The sequence below is a fragment of the Poeciliopsis prolifica genome, unplaced genomic scaffold, assembly GCF_027474105.1.
Source record: "Poeciliopsis prolifica strain line A6 unplaced genomic scaffold, Auburn_PproV2 SCAFFOLD018, whole genome shotgun sequence".
Lineage (NCBI taxonomy): Eukaryota > Metazoa > Chordata > Actinopteri > Cyprinodontiformes > Poeciliidae > Poeciliopsis > Poeciliopsis prolifica.
Window position 1 is genome coordinate 6,270,073 of NW_026562393.1, and position 21,353 is coordinate 6,291,425.

At 37.8% G+C, this 21,353-nt stretch overlaps 1 protein-coding gene across 2 annotated transcripts in view; it reads left to right on the plus strand.

Annotated features, from left to right (window-relative positions):
* dock1 (dedicator of cytokinesis 1) overlaps positions 1-21,353 on the plus strand; it is a 200,497-nt gene that overhangs the window by 63,616 nt on the left and 115,528 nt on the right. For both annotated transcript variants that reach the window (XM_055042817.1, XM_055042818.1), the window contains exons 23-27: positions 197-305; positions 3,692-3,762; positions 7,138-7,244; positions 12,630-12,757; positions 15,684-15,779. In XM_055042817.1, coding sequence (XP_054898792.1) covers positions 197-305; positions 3,692-3,762; positions 7,138-7,244; positions 12,630-12,757; positions 15,684-15,779 — 511 coding nt within the window. The remainder of the gene's footprint in view (positions 1-196; positions 306-3,691; positions 3,763-7,137; positions 7,245-12,629; positions 12,758-15,683; positions 15,780-21,353) is intronic.

A 21,353-nucleotide genomic window follows, 5' to 3' on the forward strand; every position in this document is an offset into this window, starting at 1 on the left:
TGAGTTCTGATCCGAGAGTGTTTGCATTGATAACGCACGTGCGGGCTTCTCTGCTAACAATGTTTAATGATTTAACAGGGAAGCATCAGACTCCCGTCGTTCCCACCGCAGGTGGGGCCGTTTATGCGGGGGCTGAAACAAACAGCAACCCCCGCCACCGTCTGCCAAACTAACCTGCCGCTTCATCTCCTTGCAGGCTCTATGAGAACAAAGACGAGGCCGAATTCATGAACTCCTTGAGGAGCCTCTTCACATCCTTTAACGACATGATGAACAGTAATTCAGAGAATACTGGCATGGTGAAGGTAGGCTTGTTATCACACGAGTCCTACTGTGTACTATCGCTCAAACTCTCTGCCAGGAAGTGTCTAATGTGGCATGAATAGTAACTAAGTGCTGCTGTGTAAATAGTAAATAAATCTGGAGTGATTAGCTTTGGATGACATATTCTGTGAGGGGAGATGCATGAGTCCTGTTTCTCCCTCAGCAGCTTATTAGGCTCCAATATCAAGATTTCTTTTTACAGATGGTCTCTTTGTCTTCTGTTTACTATGTTCATGCTTCGCTCTTCAGATTTTCTGGATATTTAATCCTTTTTTTCCTTTTCTGTGTTGAAGACTGCACAAAAAACAAGTATGTGTAACTGCTGACATTTAAAAAAAAATATTAGTCATTTTTAGTTAGCATTAAAAGTGTTTGAGTTAAAGAAAATTCAGAAATAAGATATCTCAAGCTGGTTAAGTGTTATTTTAGATTTATAGTATTTAATCTGTATAAAAAGCTGTTCCTAAGGAGCGTTAAGTGCTCCATGGTCCTGCGAAGGGTATAAGTACCACATAATCTGCTTTAAAATCCCCAGTTGCCCATCCCTGGAGTTTAATCTGCCATCCAGCCTCACTTTCCTGAAGCAGGACTTTCACCCGCTTTTTAATCTTTTCCATATTTTGCCTTATTACAGCCAAAAACCTTTGTCCTTTTTTATTTAACATGCCAATAAAAGCAGTTAATAATTATGTAGTGGAAAGAAAATTATTTTTCAATTTTTTTTTCAGAGAAAAAAAAAAGATAGTGTAAATGAGAATTTGTGCTTACTCCTCCTGTTTGTAATTTAATCCGAGTAATAATAAAAACCTCAGGCGGGTTGGGAATAAAGCTGAAGAGAAGTTCTGTCAGACAAGAATAAAGCTCAGATTTTTGCCCTATGTAATACAAAAAACGTTTTGGACAGAAAGATTAACCCTGCCATCACAATATTTAAATTGGTGATGGCAGCATCATGCTAGTTTTTTCAGAAGGGACAGATATGGGATCATTGTCAATAGATAGATCGGGCTGTATGTACGTGATGTCTCCCCCTTTAATGATAAATAAATGTTAGATATTTACTTCTTGAGAATTGTAAAGTTAGGGACTTCAGATAGTCTGCAAATGGCCTCATGTGTCTTCTTAAAGTTTTGGGCAGGGCATTTGCCCAAAGTTTATACCAGATCGTCTTTTTCCTGCTTGGCTTTGTGTTATCACGCACGCACACAAACAATGGTCACAGGGATATTGGCTTTAGAAGCGGCACCTTGCTGCTACTTCCCCAATTCATCCTATAGAAACAAACTTTTTGTTGAATCCATGAATAAAAAATGACAGTGTGAAAGCAGTTGTGTGTCTTTGGACATGTGAGAGTTGAATTCAATCCGTTTGCAACCCGGTGAGGATCAACTTAAAATTGACATGCCATAAAATTTTGACTGTAGCTCCACTATTTCCCTGCTTTTTTTTTATCTAATCTGCCAACAATGTCAACATTTATAGCTGTAAAAGGCTTCCATCTGACTTTGTTTTTTATTTTTCCAATAGTTGCTTCATTTAGATTTTAACATGAACATATTTGAAAGAAATAATTCTCCTTACATAAGAACGCTCATAAAAAATCTTATTTTCTAGTAATAAAATAAAAATGACATAAGTTAATAAAAAGATCTAAAGCTTTGCCATGTTAGCAAAACAATTCCCTAGTTTTTGTGCCGCCTTTTATATCTTTCTTGCATCCTCAGCTTATATATGTGTTGATTTCTGTTGTTTGTTCCTCTATCCGTGTTTGTGATATTCTGCCTTTCGTTTCACTTTGACCTTGCCTGTCCTGATGTCTGGGTCTCCCCTGGCACTCTGCTCTTTAGCTGCTGCTTAAGGTATTTATGTCTCTTCTTTCCTCCTCATACCTGTAAGTGTTCTGTTTTTTTTTTTATTTCATGTCTTTTGCTGTTTTCTTACTCTGAACTCGGTGACACCAGGCTGCAAACCCACTGACAAGCTTGTTTTTTTTTTTTTTATTATTATTATTATTCTGTGCAGTCTCTCTCAAAGGCTGACAGATGCTTACCTCACATACACCTCTGCTTTTAGAGATAACATAATCACAGGGTGCATACACCTTGGACCACCTACAGTAGATCCATGTGCCCAGTCAACCGTAGGGAAGGTTTGGGAGTCAATTAGGAGTCAGTTGCTGTGTAATTGGGTGAGATATTAGCTTTACTGTCAGTAAATTAAAAACTGATCTTGAGGAACGGCCATGAAAGCGAGGAATCCTGGTATCTTCCCAAAGCTGCCTCTCTGTGAAAGCATTGTAGCAGGTGGAAGCTAATGAGCAGTTCCTTTAAACCTCCCTAAAAAAAAAAGAACATCTGGTCGGACTTGCACACACTCGTGCGGAAACTCGATCGAGACGCAAACAGACTTAAACTTTGATCAACCCATACCAACAGATGCTTCCGCTGATCGTTGGAAACAATCGGAAGCAAAGGTTTTTCACTGCGACTGAGAAGCCACACTTTAGAGCAGGTGGGACTTGAGCTGCTGATGGGAACAAAGCGAGAAAACTGTTTTCATGGAGCTATATTTGGAGACAAAACAACATCTGAAAGATTAAGTTCCCCAGTCGTCTTAAGCTTGCTTTTCTGCAGACAGGGTTGCAGGGCAAACATTTTGCATATTAAAGTAAAAACAGATCTGATAAGATTAGAGTAGATTAAATAGAATATCATTTGGGAGTCATTACTGTCTTTTGAAAATACCATGACAAGGACAAAGTTGCCCTCTGAAGTAATTCTACCTGATGTTTGCAGAGATTTAACACAACTGCACTGCCAGTCAGAACTTTGTTTTATAATTTTTCTGTTATCAGTCTTGTTTTTTTAAGTTATAGCTTGCATAGATGTAAGCTGAATGTTCTTTAACTATTTGTAGCTTAGATTTATTTCAAACATAATTAAAAGCATAGACAATACATAGGTAAAGTTTGAGTCACCCTATGCCCTTTTTATAATAGTTACACCTCAGGAGATTGGTTTACATTCAGACAGCAAATAAATCCGACCCACGTCTGACTTTTTCATTGCATACCGAACAATTCCAATCTTTTCACTACCCCACCAAATATTAGAATTGGAGTAAATCTCTATCAACAGGTCTAAGATGTAGAAAAAGTTGTGATAAACAATTGGCCACATAAATCATCATAATTTTGAGATGTTGATGTCTATCAGTTTCAAGACTAGATGAAATGCAAGGAGAAACTGCATTAGATTTTCAGTTATTGTCACTTTACCACTAAAAATGATCAGGCGGGACAGAGGGACAGATCCAGTGAACATTTGTCTTATTTAGGCTAACTTTTCCTTTGCTTCATCTCCTCCAGGGTGCTGCCTTAAAGTACATCCCTACCATCGTCAATGACGTCAAGCTGGTCTTTGACCCCAAAGAACTCAGGTAATTTCACTTGTTTTGCATGATTTTCACTGAGAATATAATCGGGTAGATGTTGACCTTTCCTGTCTTACGGTATATCATATAAATATATTAAGAACTCTTTCTGTATGGATTGCTTTTAGAAATTCAGTTCAGTAAAGATAATTTATTACCAATTTTTGAAGTTTAATACAGTTTTATTAGTTTAGTTTTTGTCTTTAATAGTTGCCGATTCATATCAATAAGTTAGAACATTCTAACATATTTTCCATCTACTAAACTTTTCATTTATACGCCTGGCTTTATGGCTTTCTCTCCTTCTGGATTCAATGACTTGTGAATAACTGCCACTTAGGAGTCGTAGCACAATATTTCTATTTTAAAACGCTTTTTTATTAGTCTTGTACAGTATTCTAGCTTTTTTTTTTTTTAAGTTTTTGTTTTGTTTTTGAAGATGAGCTGAATTAACGATTGACGTATACTGCTTCGTGTAATGAGTTGATAAAGTATATATTTATCTTTTTTAGTTGAATTGGTGAATTCAATAATGTTGTGATTTATTGAGATGGTTTCCATAAATCAAGACTAGCTGTGCTCAGATCTATTTTTTTTTTGTTCTGCCTTGCAGTGCTTTTATTCCACACCTCTACATTCAGCAGCTGTATAGTTATGGCCTCTGCCCAACCACACTCAGGTTCCCTTGGAAACTCACTAGCTGCTCCACTGAAGTGTTCATTTTAGTTAATGCTGCCCACTGTGAATGTCATCAGCCACAGCATAATGGATTCTTTATGAAGTGTCACACTCCTGCGCTCTGATCTGTTCATTTATGACATTAAGTCTGACGAAGTAGAAGATGTAACCTGACAATCTGTTCATCTGGATTACTTAGTGTCAGTTCAGAGGATTTCTAGACTTTTTCAACAAACTGTTTTGGGGGTATAAAATTAAATAAAAATTTAATGCCCTTTTCTCAGGCACTTTTTTTGAAAATCTATTTTTGCATCTGTGAAAAGTTTAAAAGGGATTCTGTACTGTCTTCTGACATTTCTGCTCTGTGTTTCTGCTCTGTGTTTTATGTTTCTTGCTATGTATGAGAAACAGAAAAAGGGTTTTTTTTACATCCTTTTCATCCTGACCCATGTTTTCAAGCGTAAAAGTTTTGACTTTATAAACCCGATTGCACAAATAAGTAAATGACTAATTTATTCAAAGTTTAGGTTGCATAGTTATTTATTAGCAGTGTAATCTCAGACTGAAAAAATTGTAGAACAGTCCAGTCTGCAGTGGCACTGTTGTTGATAATCCTGCTGGTAATGCTCTGTGGAACCCCATTTTTACCAACAGCACTTTTACTTATTCCACTGATTTTTTATTTATTTATTTTTTATTTTTTTTATAGGATTCAGGTGTGAGGACTGACACAGCTATGAGAGAATCTGGATTTTGTATATAATTTTATGTATTTTTTTTCTGTTGATTTGGGTCTGGCTAAACGATCCAACAGAGATCGATTTCAGTTTTTCTGTTAAGCCCACAAGATTATCATCCAAGATTTTGATGCATTTCAAAGAGTCCCTAATACTTTGCCTAAAATTGCTTCCAGGTATTTTGGAGGAAAGACAGGACCAGCAAAAACAAAATAAGCTGCTGCTTGGTGTCCCACAGATTGCTAGACTTTATGACAGAGCATAAAATAAAATAACAAAATGCTTGTCTTGGTTTATTGAAAATGTGACTGCTATTAAGTTTGATTTGATCGTTTTTGAATTGGTCACATTTTTTCACACTGGTTAAAATTTTAATTCTGGATTCAAAAGATTTGGCGTTTACTTTAGAAAAATGAAAATTATCATCTTCATTGTTAGATATTTCTGATGACATTGTTACAATCTGATGCTTTAAGTTTTTTTTGTTTTTTTGTCAGATCAAGCTGGGTCCTTTTCCAGTCTGGTGTCCAGTGGCTAAAAGAAGTGGTTATGTTTATACCACAGAGAAACAGAAAGTCATAAATTACTCATTACAAGAAAATCTAAAAGTGTAAAATATAAATAAAAAATACTTTTATGCCAAAACATTCCACCCTGCCCCTTTTCTCCCTTCTGATTAAATGCAGTAAAGTTGTGTAAATTGATATGTTTTTTCAAATTTGTAGTAAAAAAGCTTATAGCTTTCTGTTTAGGGCTGTTTAGAAGAGTTTCTGTTTTCCAGTTTTAAATTGTAAATGTACTAAATTACATTAGGAATGAACAACATTTGCATAAAATCGAACCTTACTGCAGTTTCTGAAAAGAGAGGCTATAAATATGCCAGTGAGGGCTGTTTCGTCATTAATCGTTAAATTAATCATAGAATTGTTTGGAAAAAAGGTTGACACAGCTTGTCTAACTACGCTTGAGGTGACTCCAGAGATCATGCCAAATAATTTAACATTAGAAACCCCGATCCTGTTCAGATGAGTTGTTGTTTTGATTGGAATGGAGAGTCCTTCTGCATGATGGCTCTTTTACTGTTGTTTTCATGTTTCCAAATCTGACAGCTGCCAAATTTTGAGGGTTAATTTTATATTTTTCTTACATTTTATAACCACACTGTGTAAATAACATCTATAGATAGATGTATGTGAAAGTATTTCCTGCACAATAGTTAACACACTGCATCACCTGCTCAGCTGAGAAGTGTACTCTGTCTATGCTCACACAGCTGACTTTTTTTCTGCTTCATTTGTTTCCATTTCTAACCAAACTGTGATTTTTATTCAGTGGATATTTATGCAAGTGCAGAAGCTACCAGAAGGGGAAAAAACCCTTTGATTTTAGCTGTTATTGTAATAAATTTGATACATATGAACCGTTAACCTGGCTCTAAATCACAGGCTTGAAGCTTTGGTGGCTGAGCAAAGGTGGCTTTAGCTGCTCCCGTTAGCGAAAAGCTTGCCAAGAGTCTTAGCTGGAGGCAGTCGAACCAGAGCCTTGGGGGTGGAGAGTGTTTCATGCAATGCCAGAACATTTTCTCTCTTGCTTTTGTCCAGGCCAGTCATAAGCATGTTGCCTGCCTCAGAAAACAATGATGTATAAGAGTTAAGTGAAAACAGCAGGGAAGTTTTAATATTGTGAATTTCAAAAAGTTTATTCCTAATACTTGATCCTAACAAATCTGAGTATGTTACAGTCAGTGGGACATGTTTCTTGTGTAATAAATATATCAATATATCTAGAATATAACATGATGGCGGAGTGACCTAGCAATTTTATGTAGTTTTACACCATTTATTTGTAGTCAAATTATCTAGCCATTTCTGTTGCTTTCTGGGTGATTCCTCGTGTCTGGAGGCAGTCAGCCAGCTCAGATGCCTGATAAATTTGACCTTTTCTCTGTTTGTCTCTGTCTACACAGCAAGCTGTTCACAGAGTTCATCCTGAAGGTCCCTCAGGGTCGCCTGGTGAAACAGAAGCTCGACTGTCTGATTGACATCGTCCACAGCGATCTCTTTACTCATCACGGTGAGAGCGCAGCTGCACAAAAACGCTTATATAAACTGTACTGCCAGTTTCTCAGCGCTTGCAGTTTCACTCACAGCTCAGTAATTTAGGCAATCACACACACCACCTGCCTCCACCAGGCAGCCCTGTGTGAGGCTTCTACAAAGGTCATTGGTGAGGCAGGGTGGAAATTCTTCATGTTTATTGTAGGAGGTGGACAAGTCATCTGTAATAATCTTCTGCACTTGCTTGCTTCTTAAAATAAGGATTAGTATCAATGCTGTCAAAATGTTCCTCCTATGTTTTATGGTGTTTTGAAGATATTTTTCTTCATATTTATTACTTTTTTCCTGTCATTTGTCGACAAAATGTGCCTACAAGCAATATTTTATTTTTTTTAATTATTCTTTTATTTATCTGAGGTTTTTATATCCATGTCCATCTTTTTGTGACAATCATGGTCCTTAATTAGACATTCGGCTGGTCCAAATGTCAGTATATGTTCATTCTTGAAAACTCGAGATGGAGAAAAGGGATGGACAAATGACTAGATGGATGGAAAAAAGATTGGATGAATAGATGGAAAAAGAGTTAGATGGATGGACGAATGGACAAACGACAACGATAGATGGTAAAATGAATGGATTGATTGGAAAAAAATGATGAATGGGTATTTGGATCTGTGTGTAGACTGATACAGCCTGGTGGACAGGTAAATGTATGGACGGTTGACAGATGAGTAACGTTTCTGCCATTTAACCCATCAGTTCTTGAACTCTTCCACTTGAGGCAAAGACTGACCCCTGACCTCAAGAAAGCACTCCATCTTCTTATGTTTGAGAACCCTGCCTTCCAACATAAAGAGACCTACAATTTTTCTTTGGGTGCATGTTTTAAACACAACCAGAATGTGGCAAGATCATTTTCATAAATATTATACTTTTTGTTCATTTTAGATTTTTGTTTGGGCTAACGTCTAAATTCTATCTCAAATTTGATTAACCGTGCAGCCCCGTGGGGAGGCCAGTTAAACTCTGCCTTATTTATCAGCATGAGGTGTTTAGATCAGTATGAACGTAGGCAGTGAGCTGTGAACGGTTGCATGAACAAGGTGTAATTGGAAGTTTGTCCTGTTCAGTAATGTCTGATATCGAACACAACACAGTGTAAATGTCACCGCTTTCAGCGTAATGATCCAATGCTTTCATACTTTTCAAACATAAAAGGTTCCAGTTGGTGGCTGGGTCAGTTTAACGCGCCGATATTGAAGGGCAGCGCTCAGTGCGCAGCCCTCTGGTCATTACTGTTGATCTATTTCTATAACTGTGGACGGGTGAACCTCCCCCACTGATGCTTGTGAATGGAGTGCTAATCAGCAGGATGGGTATTTGCTGTGATGCAGATGCGGACTATCTTCCCTCTGATCTCTCAGTGACTTCAAGGTAGAGAGTCGTGCCTTTGTTAGGAATGCTTATTTACAGAAGCAATGTTGAAGATGGCCAATTGCCAAAGAAATGTCTCCTCTACATTACTGTCAAGTTGAGCTCCATTTTGGAGCTGTTTTATTCAAGATTAAATCAAATGCAGATGGTAAATGAAGCAGGCAGACTGGTTTTGGGTGGTCTGATCTGTTCTGAGGGTCTGAGCAGCCTGATCTACAGGTGGTCTCTAAAACGCACTTTTGCCAGTCATGCCCAAAATCAAATGCCTCGGATGTTTGTAGTGAATTAATGCTGAACAGTTAAGCTAGGTGGTATGTGTTTCACCACAGAGCTCTTTAGCAGTTTCTGCACTCTAAATTAATGCACTTTGCATGTGTTCGCAAATAGAAAAGGCTTCCTTTTCCTTAAAAACATGTAAAATCTTCCATATTTTACACCTTGCCAGTGGAAAATAAAGTAATATCTCTTCCTAAGTGGAACAAGCTTAAAATTTTATTTCATTTATGTTTTCACATAAATGTGAAATCTGATTTTCACATAAATGTGAAAACATGTAAAGAGCTTTTCAGAAAAAAATATGTTTTTAGATTGACTCAATTCAGGGGGAATAAAAAAATAAAAAAAGAATTTAACAGCAGAAGCTAAAATCTTGTTTGCACTGAATATTTAATGTGAAAAATTAATGTTTAGTTCCACTGCCTAATTTGCATGGTGACAATAAGCAATTTGCTTCTTGTTTAGTTATTTCACCTTTAGTGTTTCTAGTATTTTATTCTAATTTATATATCATCCTGATTTTCTTATATGCAAAATTTTGCTTTCTATTACCATAAAAGTAAATAATCTCCTCCAACTGGACACAGAGTCATCTGTCTCCATTTTGTTCCATCCTCTGGATCCTCTACCTTCACAAGTAACTTCATGTCCTCCTTCATCACATCCTAAAATCTTCCTTTTGGTCTTCCTGTAAGGCTCCTTCCAACTGGCTCCAACCTCAGCATTCTTCTGCTGATATAATCATTGTCTCTCCTCTGAACATGTGCAAACCACCTTCGTGTGGCCTCTCTTACTTTATCTCAAAAACATGTAACATGATCTTGTTTTCTGATGTACTCATTCCTGATTCTGTTAATCCTTGTCTCAAAGAGAACCTCAACATCTTGAGCTCAGCAAATTCCAGTTCTACTTCCTCATTGGCACTATGTCTAAACCAGGGGTGTCCACATCCAGTCCTCGAGGGCCAATGTCCTGCAACTTTTAGATGTGCCTCTGCTGCAGCACACCTGAATTAAATAATTAGGTCATTAGCAAGGCTCTGGAGAACTGATCTACAAAAGGAGGAGGTAATTAAGCCATTTCATTCCTGTGTTTTGTACTTGTGGCACATCAAAAAACTGCAGGACAGCGGCCCTGGAGGACTGGAGTTTGACACCCCTGCTCTAAACCATACATCAGTGGTCTCACTTCTGCCTTGTACACCTTTCCTTTCATTTTGCTTATATTTTTTAGTCACACATTACACTTGATACTTTCCCATCTGTTTCACCTGCCAGCACACACTTCTTTACTTCTCTTCCACACTCTGTTTTCTCACAGCATTGATTCTAAGTCATTAAAGTCCTGTACATTCTTTACTTCTACTCCCTGTAACATAACTACTCCACTTCTCTTCCCATCATTTACAAATGTTTATGTTGTCTTGCTGTGGCTAATCTTCACTCCTCTCTTTTCCGGTTCTAGCATTTCCTCCATTCGTGCTTTGGTCTTCTTGCAGATCAGTGTCATCTGCAAGCATCTCTATGGAGACTTCTGTCTGCCTATCCATCACCAAATCAATGATGTAATCCCACATCCACCTTGAACTCCTGTCTATCCTACAGCACACCTCACTGCTGTCTGACAGCACTCATCTAACTCCTGCACCACTCTAGCATACTTCAGCCATCCCAGGACTTCTCATATAATCATATAACTCTGCATTAATCTAAATATACAAAGGCACAATGCATCTCCCTGTTAGATTTGATGTGAAGCTATTTTCAGCAAACTTAGCAGAAGTAAATATTTTAAATGAATCATTGTGTATAATACATCTATAAACAGGAGCCTTTCTTTTAAAACTAGTCTAGCCAATTAGCCAGTTAGATATTATCAAATTGTTTGACATACAACTTGTATGTGGCTGTGTTTCTATGTGTATGAAATTTGCCACCAGATTTTTTTTTTATTTTATTTTATTTTTTACAGTTTCTTGGAACGAGAATGAGCCATAGAAACTGTATTAACGTGCCTTAAACCAGATTTGTCTTTTTATGTTATTATTAGTATTGTGCCTATATAGGTCATAAACACTGTAATTTGTGCATTCATTGTATTTAGCCTGCGCCATGCAACTATCTTGGTATTGTATTCAGCAACAACCCAACATATCTCAGGGCAGATATGGTTGTCACTCGGTGTCAAGGCTCCACGTCGAATGACAAGACCAACTCTGTAATATCCAGAACATCTCTATTCCACTGAGGAAAAATAACACCATTTATTCAAATAATTGCAATGTAGAGCAGATCAGTTCTGCAATTAGATTCTATAGAAAAGTGACAGCAAAGGGTGGGAGCACAAATGCAGGGTTTCTGAAGGTGTTGCACAGAAGTTGCTTGTCATGTTACTTTAAATGAATTACCATTAAATGAATTAATTTTGAGGCATTTGTTCAACTTCAATGCAGTAATCATGTGTGTGCCTTCTCCTAATAATTGTAATCTATAATGAAATTATTCCTACAATAAGCTTGTGCAGAAGAACAATAAACAATATAATTTCTTACCGCTTTGATGTCTGTAAACCTTATGTTTTCTTTTACTGAAATTATTTTCAGCATGTCCTATGTGGCTCATGATTAATACCTTAAATGTAGATAATCAGTATGAATTAAGTAGATATATTCCCAGCCATAAAATAGAATATTTTACGAATATATGTATGTACCTTCTGAAGGCTTTCATCATTTGTCTCCAAAGAAGCATTGCAATATGGTTCATTTTAAATACACTAAAAGGATGTACAACATTGTCTGATTTTATGTTTATTACATCTGTGTGCTTTTCAAGATGAGATCTTCCATGGTTCATTCCCACCATTGTGTTCCTCAGCCTGCATTTTATTATTTGGCCTCTTATGCTACTTAAGCTTGAAACGATTTACATGCTGGTGTATTTTTGAGTGCTAAGGCTCAAATTTTCATTTATTTTTGTTGAACCAGGGCTCTAGAGGATGAGGAATTATAGTCACACATCCTACCTAAGTTCTAGGACATGGGAATAAGAAAAATAATCTGATCAGTCATTTGAGGAGAAAAACAAAGGTCTCTGACACTGAAAGTCTTGCTATGGTTGATTTGGTAAGACTTGTTGATTTCTCATAAAATTGTAGATATCTGTCTGGCTCGTTGTATCTGATTGTCAGCACTTTAGCTGTTGACTGCAGTTGTGTATTAAATGTCTGTTTGAGGGAATGAGGAAAGGAATTTGAAGTCTCATTGGCACTTTTCCTTTACATATAACAGAAATATTGATTCAGCCTGACAAGAGTCTTTTTTAGATGGTTTTACACTGCTGACAGCAAATGGTTGACATCAAACTGACAGCCAATTGATTTTCTGTCTTAATGACTGATGCCATTAGTCTGTGCTGTAACTTGGAGTGTAATTAAAAGCAGTAATAATTTGCTGCTGTTTCAAAAGTTTAGCTGCTATATTTCAAGAAAGTTTCAGATGTTTTAATGAAATAATTAATTGCCTTGCGTGCTTTAATTTAACCCTCTGAGATCAGTGAGTCATTACTAAACTGTGTGCGTCTGCAGCGGCGATGTCGAAAGCATATGCCGCACTGCTTCAAGTGATCCATCATCTGGTTCGTGTGTTAACCGGCGTGGTGAACGTGTGTATTCGTTACTGTTGCTACAGATTGCCGTGAGATCCTCCTACCACTGATGACAGAACAGCTGAAGTCCCACCTGGAAAAGCAGGAGGAGCCGAAGGCTTGCTGCCAGCTGCTCAGTGACATCATGGAGGTGCTTTACAGGAAGGACGTGGTGAGAAACACAACACACATGCATGACGTGCACCAGAGGTGATTAAATATCAGAGTGCACTGTATTTAGGATTGTGTTTCCATTATCTTTGTACAATTTCACCACAGCATTATGCTGCCACAGTCATGTTCTACCACACACTGGGCTTTACATCTTGGCCATAAAATTCAGTGCAATGTTTTCCAATATTATCCCAAGATTGTCTAATATTGTAGAGCCCTAGTCTTTATTCCTAAAGGGAGAGTATTTTCTAAAATCAATGTTAGAATATTATTCTCTCATCAAAAACATACTGGGAGCGTTGCCTTGATTCTTTCATGCATGTTGGGGGGTCATCCTTTAAATCCTCGAATTGCCTGTGGCAATCATTTTGTCAGTTGCCTTAACACTTGCTCTCCCAAAGTGTCACCTCTTTCCACAAAACTCTTCCTCTTACACAACACCCCTCCACTGCCCCTTCCTCACTCGGCTCCTTCAGACTAGCAGCAGCAGTAATTACCAAACATCAAATGGAGCTGAGTTTATCATCCAAGCTATTTTTCAATCGAATGCTTCTAAGAATGTTTGTAACCGGCATAATGGAAATGTATTGTTGCAATGATATGTATTGTTGCAATGATGTGCTGAAGGTAGAGTGTTGGAAAGAACAGAAACTTCTGAAGGAGACAGTGGCCAAGTTATCAAATTGCAAAGTCAAATTTCTTTTGACAACTGAAGGTAATAGTTACTTGGTTGTGCTATAAAAAGTCATACAATGTGCCTTTACTATTCATATTACTATGATTGCTGCTTGAATGGTTGTTGATGTGCTCTAAATTATTTCTCGGATATAATGGTGGGAAACATTAACACTACAAATGGCTAATGAAACAACACAATAAGTTCTGCTTTGTCTCCTGGTACTGTAGCACCAGAGAACCTTAAAGTAAGTATTAAATAGTAATGCAGTTTGTTAAAAACAATTTGCATTTAAAAGTTCCTGGACCACAAAGTGTTGCTTTCCAATTGACAGCTTTATACATTGATATTAATACCACATAAATGGCTTCATTTGATAAATTTCTAAATTGCTTCCTTCGTTCCTATTGATGAACTACCAAATTAATAATGGATTTTTACACAAATCTTCTCCTATCCCTCATACTCAGACTCCTGCCCTGGATCTTGCATGCTTGAATAGTTGGATCCACACACACACACAAACAAATACTCAGCTGCTGTGTGAATGTGTTTGATCGTTTTCCATGCCCCGACTCCTGATGTCCTCCCCTAGGCCCTCTCAGACTCTCGTCATTGATCACCACAGTCCACCCTCCCACACTACACTTTGCTGGGATTATCTGCCTCTCCCACTCTCCTTTTAAACTCCCTCTCCTACTCTACAACAAATATCAGCTTCCTCTCAGAGTCTTACTTTCTCTTTCATATCTGTCTGGTGCATCAATAAAGCCAAAGATTTCCCAGACTTACAAACACAGATAGGAAAAAAAAAAGAACTGGGGGCTATCTTAAGACTGGATCACAAACCCTGTGGGAGTACCAGCAGATCCTCCAACCACATTTGTTGTGGTTGGTTGAGATCTGTCTTTGATATCAGTTACTCTGAGATGGACTGAGAAAGTAAAACTATCAGCAACTAGACTGTTGCAGCCAGTGTAACAATAACTGGACAAAAAAGGCACCAAAGCATATAAGTATATTTCTGTTTACTTAAATTTTCCATTTAGCAGAATAAAAAAAAAACATATATCCCATTATCTACAATTGAATCAAACACTTTTCGTTTATTGCAACTTTACCATGTTGCAGTAAAGTTGACCTCATTTCCCAACTGAAAGGCTGCGTAAGAGTCCTACTTTCTGAAAAATGTAAGTAAAACTTTCTTATTTGACAGGTAGCACATTCAGTGGCTGCTTTATATAACTTTGTGAATGTGTAAAGCTTTATATATCTCAACAAGAGACTTGGGGTGCAGTCACACCAGACCTGTTTAGTCTGGTTTAATTAAACTCTAGATTGTTTTCCTAGAAAGAAGCATGAGGAGCTGAAGGCTTGCTGCCAACTGCTCAGTGGACATTCATAGTGGTTCAGTTTTTGCGAAGGTGTTACTTCGACACTCACTCAGGATACATACACATATGATCTCAAATTTCTTTGCACTGAAAAAGTTGCATAAATCCAAACTTGGAATTTTTTTATAAATCAGAAATCAGCAAATCTGAAAGGCAAGACGTCCAACATAACACTGCTGCATTCAGGATTAATGGAACCTCTATATGGATCTCCTGCTCTATGCTATGCGCCACCCTTGAAACGTCTAGCTAAATGTATTATTTACTACTTGATATTGATCTGAGTTTCATAGAATTTATCACTAGAAATACAGTTTAAAATTATGCTACTCCTTCTAAAAAATATTTATGTAAAGCTTCATACCCATTTTTCAAGATTTCTTTCCTGTCAGCTTTGGTTCCCTCCTCAGAAAGGTACAATGAGTAATAAAAAGAAAAACATGCCAGAACTGCCTCAGACAGATAAATGGGATAATGCAAAAATAAAACGAAAAGTGCATCAGGCAAAGGTTTCTCTAGCCCACAAGGGATTTTTGACTCTTACCCTTTATATTTATTTATGCCATAATCTATTTAGGCTGCATTCTATTTCCAACTATGTAGAAATTCAAGAAATACTGTACTTGTTTTCAAACTTTTGTCAGTGATAGCAGAACAAAAGTCATTATTGTATTATTATGTCCGCATAATAATCCAACACCTGTATCATTATTGTATTATCATTGTATTAATATGTCTGCATAATAATACAGACATATTAAAAGCTAATGAATTTTAGCTTTTTATATTATTTTATCCTTTTCCTCTGCTGTGATGTCTCTATTCTGATGGAAATTCCATTGTATTCTCTGCAGGGTCCCACCCAGTGGCATGTTCAAGTTATCATGGAGAAGCTGCTGAGGACAATAAACAGGACAGTCATCTCCATGGGCCGGGATTCTCCTCACATCGTAAGTTTGTCAGAAACTGATAGCATCAGCAGGACAGTCCCATCTCAATGTCTTCTTGTTTATTTTTTTAGGTTCATGCAAAAAGAGACACATACATGTACATAAATATCCACTATCAGCTCTTATGTCTGTGTACTACAGACTGAAACTCCATAAAGCCCAGAATTGCTTCAGTCTGACACTGTCCACCTCTGCACATCCCTTTCACATTCCTTCTTCACAAAAATGACTCGTATCTTTCTCTAGACACGACTATATCTGAGTGTGTGTTTTGCCTGAGCTGTTGTTTTTTTAAAGTATGGCTTCCTTGTCTAAGTGTCTGATCCTCTTATTAGTGCACATCTAATGTTGCGCTCTGTAATCTAATTACTGTATCCCTCTGTTATCCCCGTGAGCATCCTTCTTACAGCTCCTCTCCGTCAGAGCTTCATAGTGGTTAATACACTTATCAGTCTGCCTTTGTAGATTCCACTTGTTCGTCAGCCCCGAGATTCAACCTCCGATATTGTTGGGTTTGCTTGTTTTGCATCATATAGATGCTTATCTTCTCTCTTTAGGTTATAGTTTGGTAGTTAACATTTTTATATGCCTTTTGTGTTTTTGAGATTTTGCATTGGCAATCCAGTAACTTTATTCATTATATGAATAAAGTTACATGTAATGATTCTTTTAGTTATCTGAGTCTATCTGGAGACAGAGGAGCTGTTAATTTGAGCTCTGGTTGAACAAACAGCCGAAGGTCAGCAACTTTTTTTGGGGTGTTTTAACTCAGCTTGAAATTAGAACAGAACAACCAGTGAAACGTCTTTCACTGACTGATGATTGCACTACCACAGATTCTGATCAAGTTTGGGGAATTACTTCCTGTTTTGGGGTAAAGATGAATTTTAAAAATTGTGATAATGATTTGTTTTCAAGACTTTCTGCCCCTTTATTTATCTATCAATACACATTAAGAATAAATCCATTTACCCATAGTTAATCAATCTGTTCCTCCATCCATCCATTTGTTCATCCATCAACCATTTATAAACTGATAGTGAGTTTTTGTGTTTTAGAGCTCCATCTTTGTGAAATGCAAAAACTGCATAGTTTTCAATGGGTCTTTTTGTCAGTTGTCACTGGAGTCATCCTGTTTGTTATATTGCTGTCCTGTTAACGTCAGCGGCCTCATTTTTCGTCTGTTCTCCTCCAACTCATTTCTTCCCAGGTTGCTCACATTTTAAAGGGTCCATAGCTGTTCATTCTTTCCATCTTTCAAACTGTCTAATGGCTTACCCAGCTGTGCGTCCAGCTAATTTTGTAGATTGGAAACCCTTTGTAGAGTAACAGATTGCATATGTGCAATGTGCTGAATAATGTGAAGCTAATGAAGCAGTGAGTTCAGCTTAGACTGCCCTCTTGTCCATTTGTGTTTTCCTCGCTGGAGATTTAAGATTCCTGAGTTTCCAGGCTATTCATGGCTGTGTAGAAGATGGAATGCTTTTCTAGTCCTGTTTGGCTCATATTTAAAAAGTTTAGAAACTGGAATTTTGGAAAAAGGCTTAATCCTCTGCTGTTATTTCTCTTTGCAGTTGGTTTGTTTTGATCTTGTATTCCAGATATGGAACTCTCCTTCCATTTTGTCTAATAGGCTGTCAAGATGAGGGAAGTTTTCTCTGCTGTGTTACTGCAGTGTATCTATTTCGGAGTTCCTCCCCCCTGTGGTGGAGGTGAAAGAGTTTTGCCTGCTTCCAGTGACTGTCGTTATTTGGCACCGCCAGAGACCAGCGTCTTTTTTTTTTTCAGTTAATAAAACCATGAGTATCTGACGTTCTGTTGCCCCTAATGAAACGATCTGCTCTGTATACAAATGCTGCTGCCCTCTGACTCCGTTCTTACTTTGTCTCTTCTGACCCCTGTCTTTCGTCAGCTGATTTCTCGTTTTCTGACTGGTCATTGCACTTGACTGCGTTGACATTTCTAAGTATCTGAATGGCATTTTGCATCAGTGTGCAGAATCCTTTTATGCGATGCGGAACTAGAGGTCACATCAATGTCTGTAGTTTACATAATAAAATGAAATTAAGTCTGTAAATCATGACCTGATGATCAATGAGATTAGCTTGAATTTTTATGAGCTTTGGGAGAGTCTTCCCATCAATGTTGCAGTTGCTGCATTTGGATGGTGCTACCTCGTCTGCAGGCAGTGCTGCTGCTGCTGCAGCTACTGCCGACCTTGTTCGTCTGAGTGGCAGCCTCTTACATTTAGATTTATGCATTAACTTTCTACTCTCCCCCCGCTGTGGTGGGCGCAGAATGTTGATGAGAGTGATCGCAGCAACGACTTTGTGGGGTGGTGCTGGTTTTGCTGTGCATTGTCCCTGCAGAGCTATGCCTGTTAGCGACTTAGACACAGCACCGTCATACGTTTGATTCATTGGACATCCTAGTGGGGCCTGCCTTTTGTATTCACGTCCACCCTCGCAAGTGGCTTTGAAACGAGCCTCTTTGAATAAATTTACATGAGGATAATAGGAGAAACGTGTTGCCAGGTCCTTCAGAAATCCCCAAGTTTTACCTTTATGTTCTTGAATAACATTTTCCTTTGCTGTAGGGATGGAGTGAAGCCACAAAAAAAGCAATCTGTGTCTTCTGTCTTCCTGGCTGCTTAATAAGTAACACACTAAACCTAACTATTAGGGGGGAATTGCCAGTGGTGAAATTGCTTGTCAACATCTGTTAAATTCTAATAAAAAACAGTAGCATTATAAATTGAGCTTTGGATTTCACAGAATCACAGTGGACTACAACTCAGATGGAGTAGAATATACCAGTCATCAGTGATGCATTGTACAATTATAATTAAAACACTTCAAGTCATAAAACGATGAATTTTAAATGTTAGATTTCACAAAAACACACAAAAACTAAAGTTTTAAGCTGAAACAAACAGAAAAGAACAAATGTATTATGTTTTCATAAGCTTGAGTAGTGGCACAGTTAGCACTGCTGCTGTGGCAAGAATGCCCTGGGTTTCAGTGCCAGCCTGGGGTTTTCTTGCATATTCTCCACATGTATGGGCTCTCTGCTTCCTCCCACAGTCCTGAAATATCTTTGTGGCACTAATTGGGGCTAATTGGCTTATTTAAGTTGCACTTAGTCCTAAATGTACATGTGCATCATTGTCTGACCTTTACTTCTCTGTTTTCCTGTGATGAACTGAATATGACTAGTGCAAGTGAGATTCAGAGCAAATATGAGGCTTTCAAAGTTAATGGTTGAGCCAAGTTTGACTCGACAATGGTCCACCCTCAATGACGGATATCAATGTGGATGCAAACAAGTGCTGACAAGGATGAGAGTCATCTTAAATATTTAAGGTGGCCCAACTCTACTTTGAAGCTTTTTCATCTGATTTATTGCAAAACGTTTACCATCATGTTGTAATTAGTGTCTTACATTGCATCAGTTGGCCCTTCATAAGTTTGTGTGCTTGGTAGGGGTGGTAGGATTTTTGATCTTGTCAGAAAGTTATAAAAATTAATTGCTTCAATGTTTTTTGCAGCAAATTATCTGGAATCTTCACTGTGTTCTTGACATATGGCTTTATTTTTTCCCGCAGCTGTGTTATATAACACAGCAGCTGTGATAACCTTCTGCAGGTTATCACAGAATTTTATTTATTTATTTGTATGTATGTATGTACTTTTATTCTTGAAGTACAAACAAGAATAAAACAAAAAAAGATTCAAATAATTCTACTTGGAGCAATTTAGCTATACTTGGCAAAACTGTCTTCACATCAGTTCGTTTAATGTCTCTGAATAACGTTTATGGAATGTAGAATCAGTTTTATCCACCTAAAAAATGTACTTGCATACAAAAAGAAAACAAATTGAAAAACCGACTGTTGTATTTTGTTTTATACAAGAAAAAATGTCAAATGAATTTATTTTTGTAACAACATCTGGCCGTCTGGTTTATGTATTTTTATTGCAAAATTCAGGAACATAGATTGAGATGTTGATTGTCAAACAAGTGTTTCTCTTATTTAGCAACAGTGACGCATACCATGCGTATGGACTGCTGCACTCCCGTGGAGTTCTCCTAGAGGTTTCCCTGCAGTGTGCAGAACTGCAGGGAAAGAACCCTGTGTTATTGATTGACAGTACCGGGTGGACTGGCTATAGGAGCTGGTGTTTTTTCTTCTCTGCTGCATGCTCTCTGGATAAACAGCGTTCTGCAAAGCATCTGTTTCATTAAGCCTGGTCGGATCAGGATACTCCTCCTGTTTCAATTTCGTTTTGTTCCTCTTTGTCTTTTATGAGTTTACGTCTGTTTCTGTCCACTTCTTGCGTCTTTCTGCCGGTGCGCGCTCCCTCTCCGCCTCCCTCCTCCTCCGTCTCTCTCCTGCTGGCCAGACTGCTGCAGAGCTCACAGAAAAGAAGCATAGTGAGATATGGCGATGCATCATAATGCCTCAAACACCTTGTTATCACTCACTGGACCTCTTTTTCCTGATTCTCAACCACACGTTTGAGAAATGAAACCTTTCTGAGAGATCTCTGTGAAACCAGCTGACACTGTTAAACCACTAAGGACAATGTGTAAAAGACAGTAAGATGTCATGCTTGTACTACTGTGCTTTATACCAGCACTTAAAGGAACAGCCCCATGGTGACACTCTTACTGTGACTCAGAGGAGGAGTGTTGCCCTCCAGTCAAACTACCTAGCACATCTACACAAGGATCTCTCTGCCTCACTGCGTCTCTGGGGCATTTGTTCAGGGCTTTGTCCTCTGCTTGTCTCTGGTTCTAGTTGCACTTTGTTTCTGGTCCAACCGCATTACGGTTTTGATGTCCTCAAACATGCTCCAAGGCAGACACAAGCGCTGCACTGCTCATCCCTTCTGTTGTATTCCACTCTCGTTTCTTTGCCACCGCGCCACATCAAAGACACAGCAGAATTCCCAACCTAATCTTCGGCAGGTTATCACATAGAAAATCTTTTTTTTCGTATGTATACATACATTTGCAGACTCTTGTCGACAGATGAGCTTTCACAAGGTTTGCTCACCAAAACCACAACGTATTTTCTGCGTTGATTTTCTGCAGCTTTTCAGTCTGCAGATGGCTTGGCTCGGATTTCAGCTCAAAATATTTAAAAAATTTATACAAAATTAGTTGAATGAAAATTGTTTTTTGTCCCATTCTGTTTTGATAATTTGAGCTGCAATTTGCTCAAACAGGTGTAATGTATGATTGAGATTGTTGGACAGTATTTTATCATCAAGACCTTTTAATTTGTATTTGCATGCTTTAGTAATGAAACAGTCTTCATTTTTTGAGAGCTGTGTAGATTTTGTGTTTTTATTTTTTCCATTTTTCGAATAATAAATACTTTTATTTTGAGTTTTTTCTTTTTCTTAAAAACAGTATAAAATACAGTATTGCACATAATAAATCAATTGCACTTCTGTAAGGTACAGATAAACATCTAGTTCTTTCTAAGTGCTACAATATAGCTACTGAAAGAAACCAACCTAGCATTTACAAAAGTGAAGCACACGTAACCTACAGAATGCAGCATGT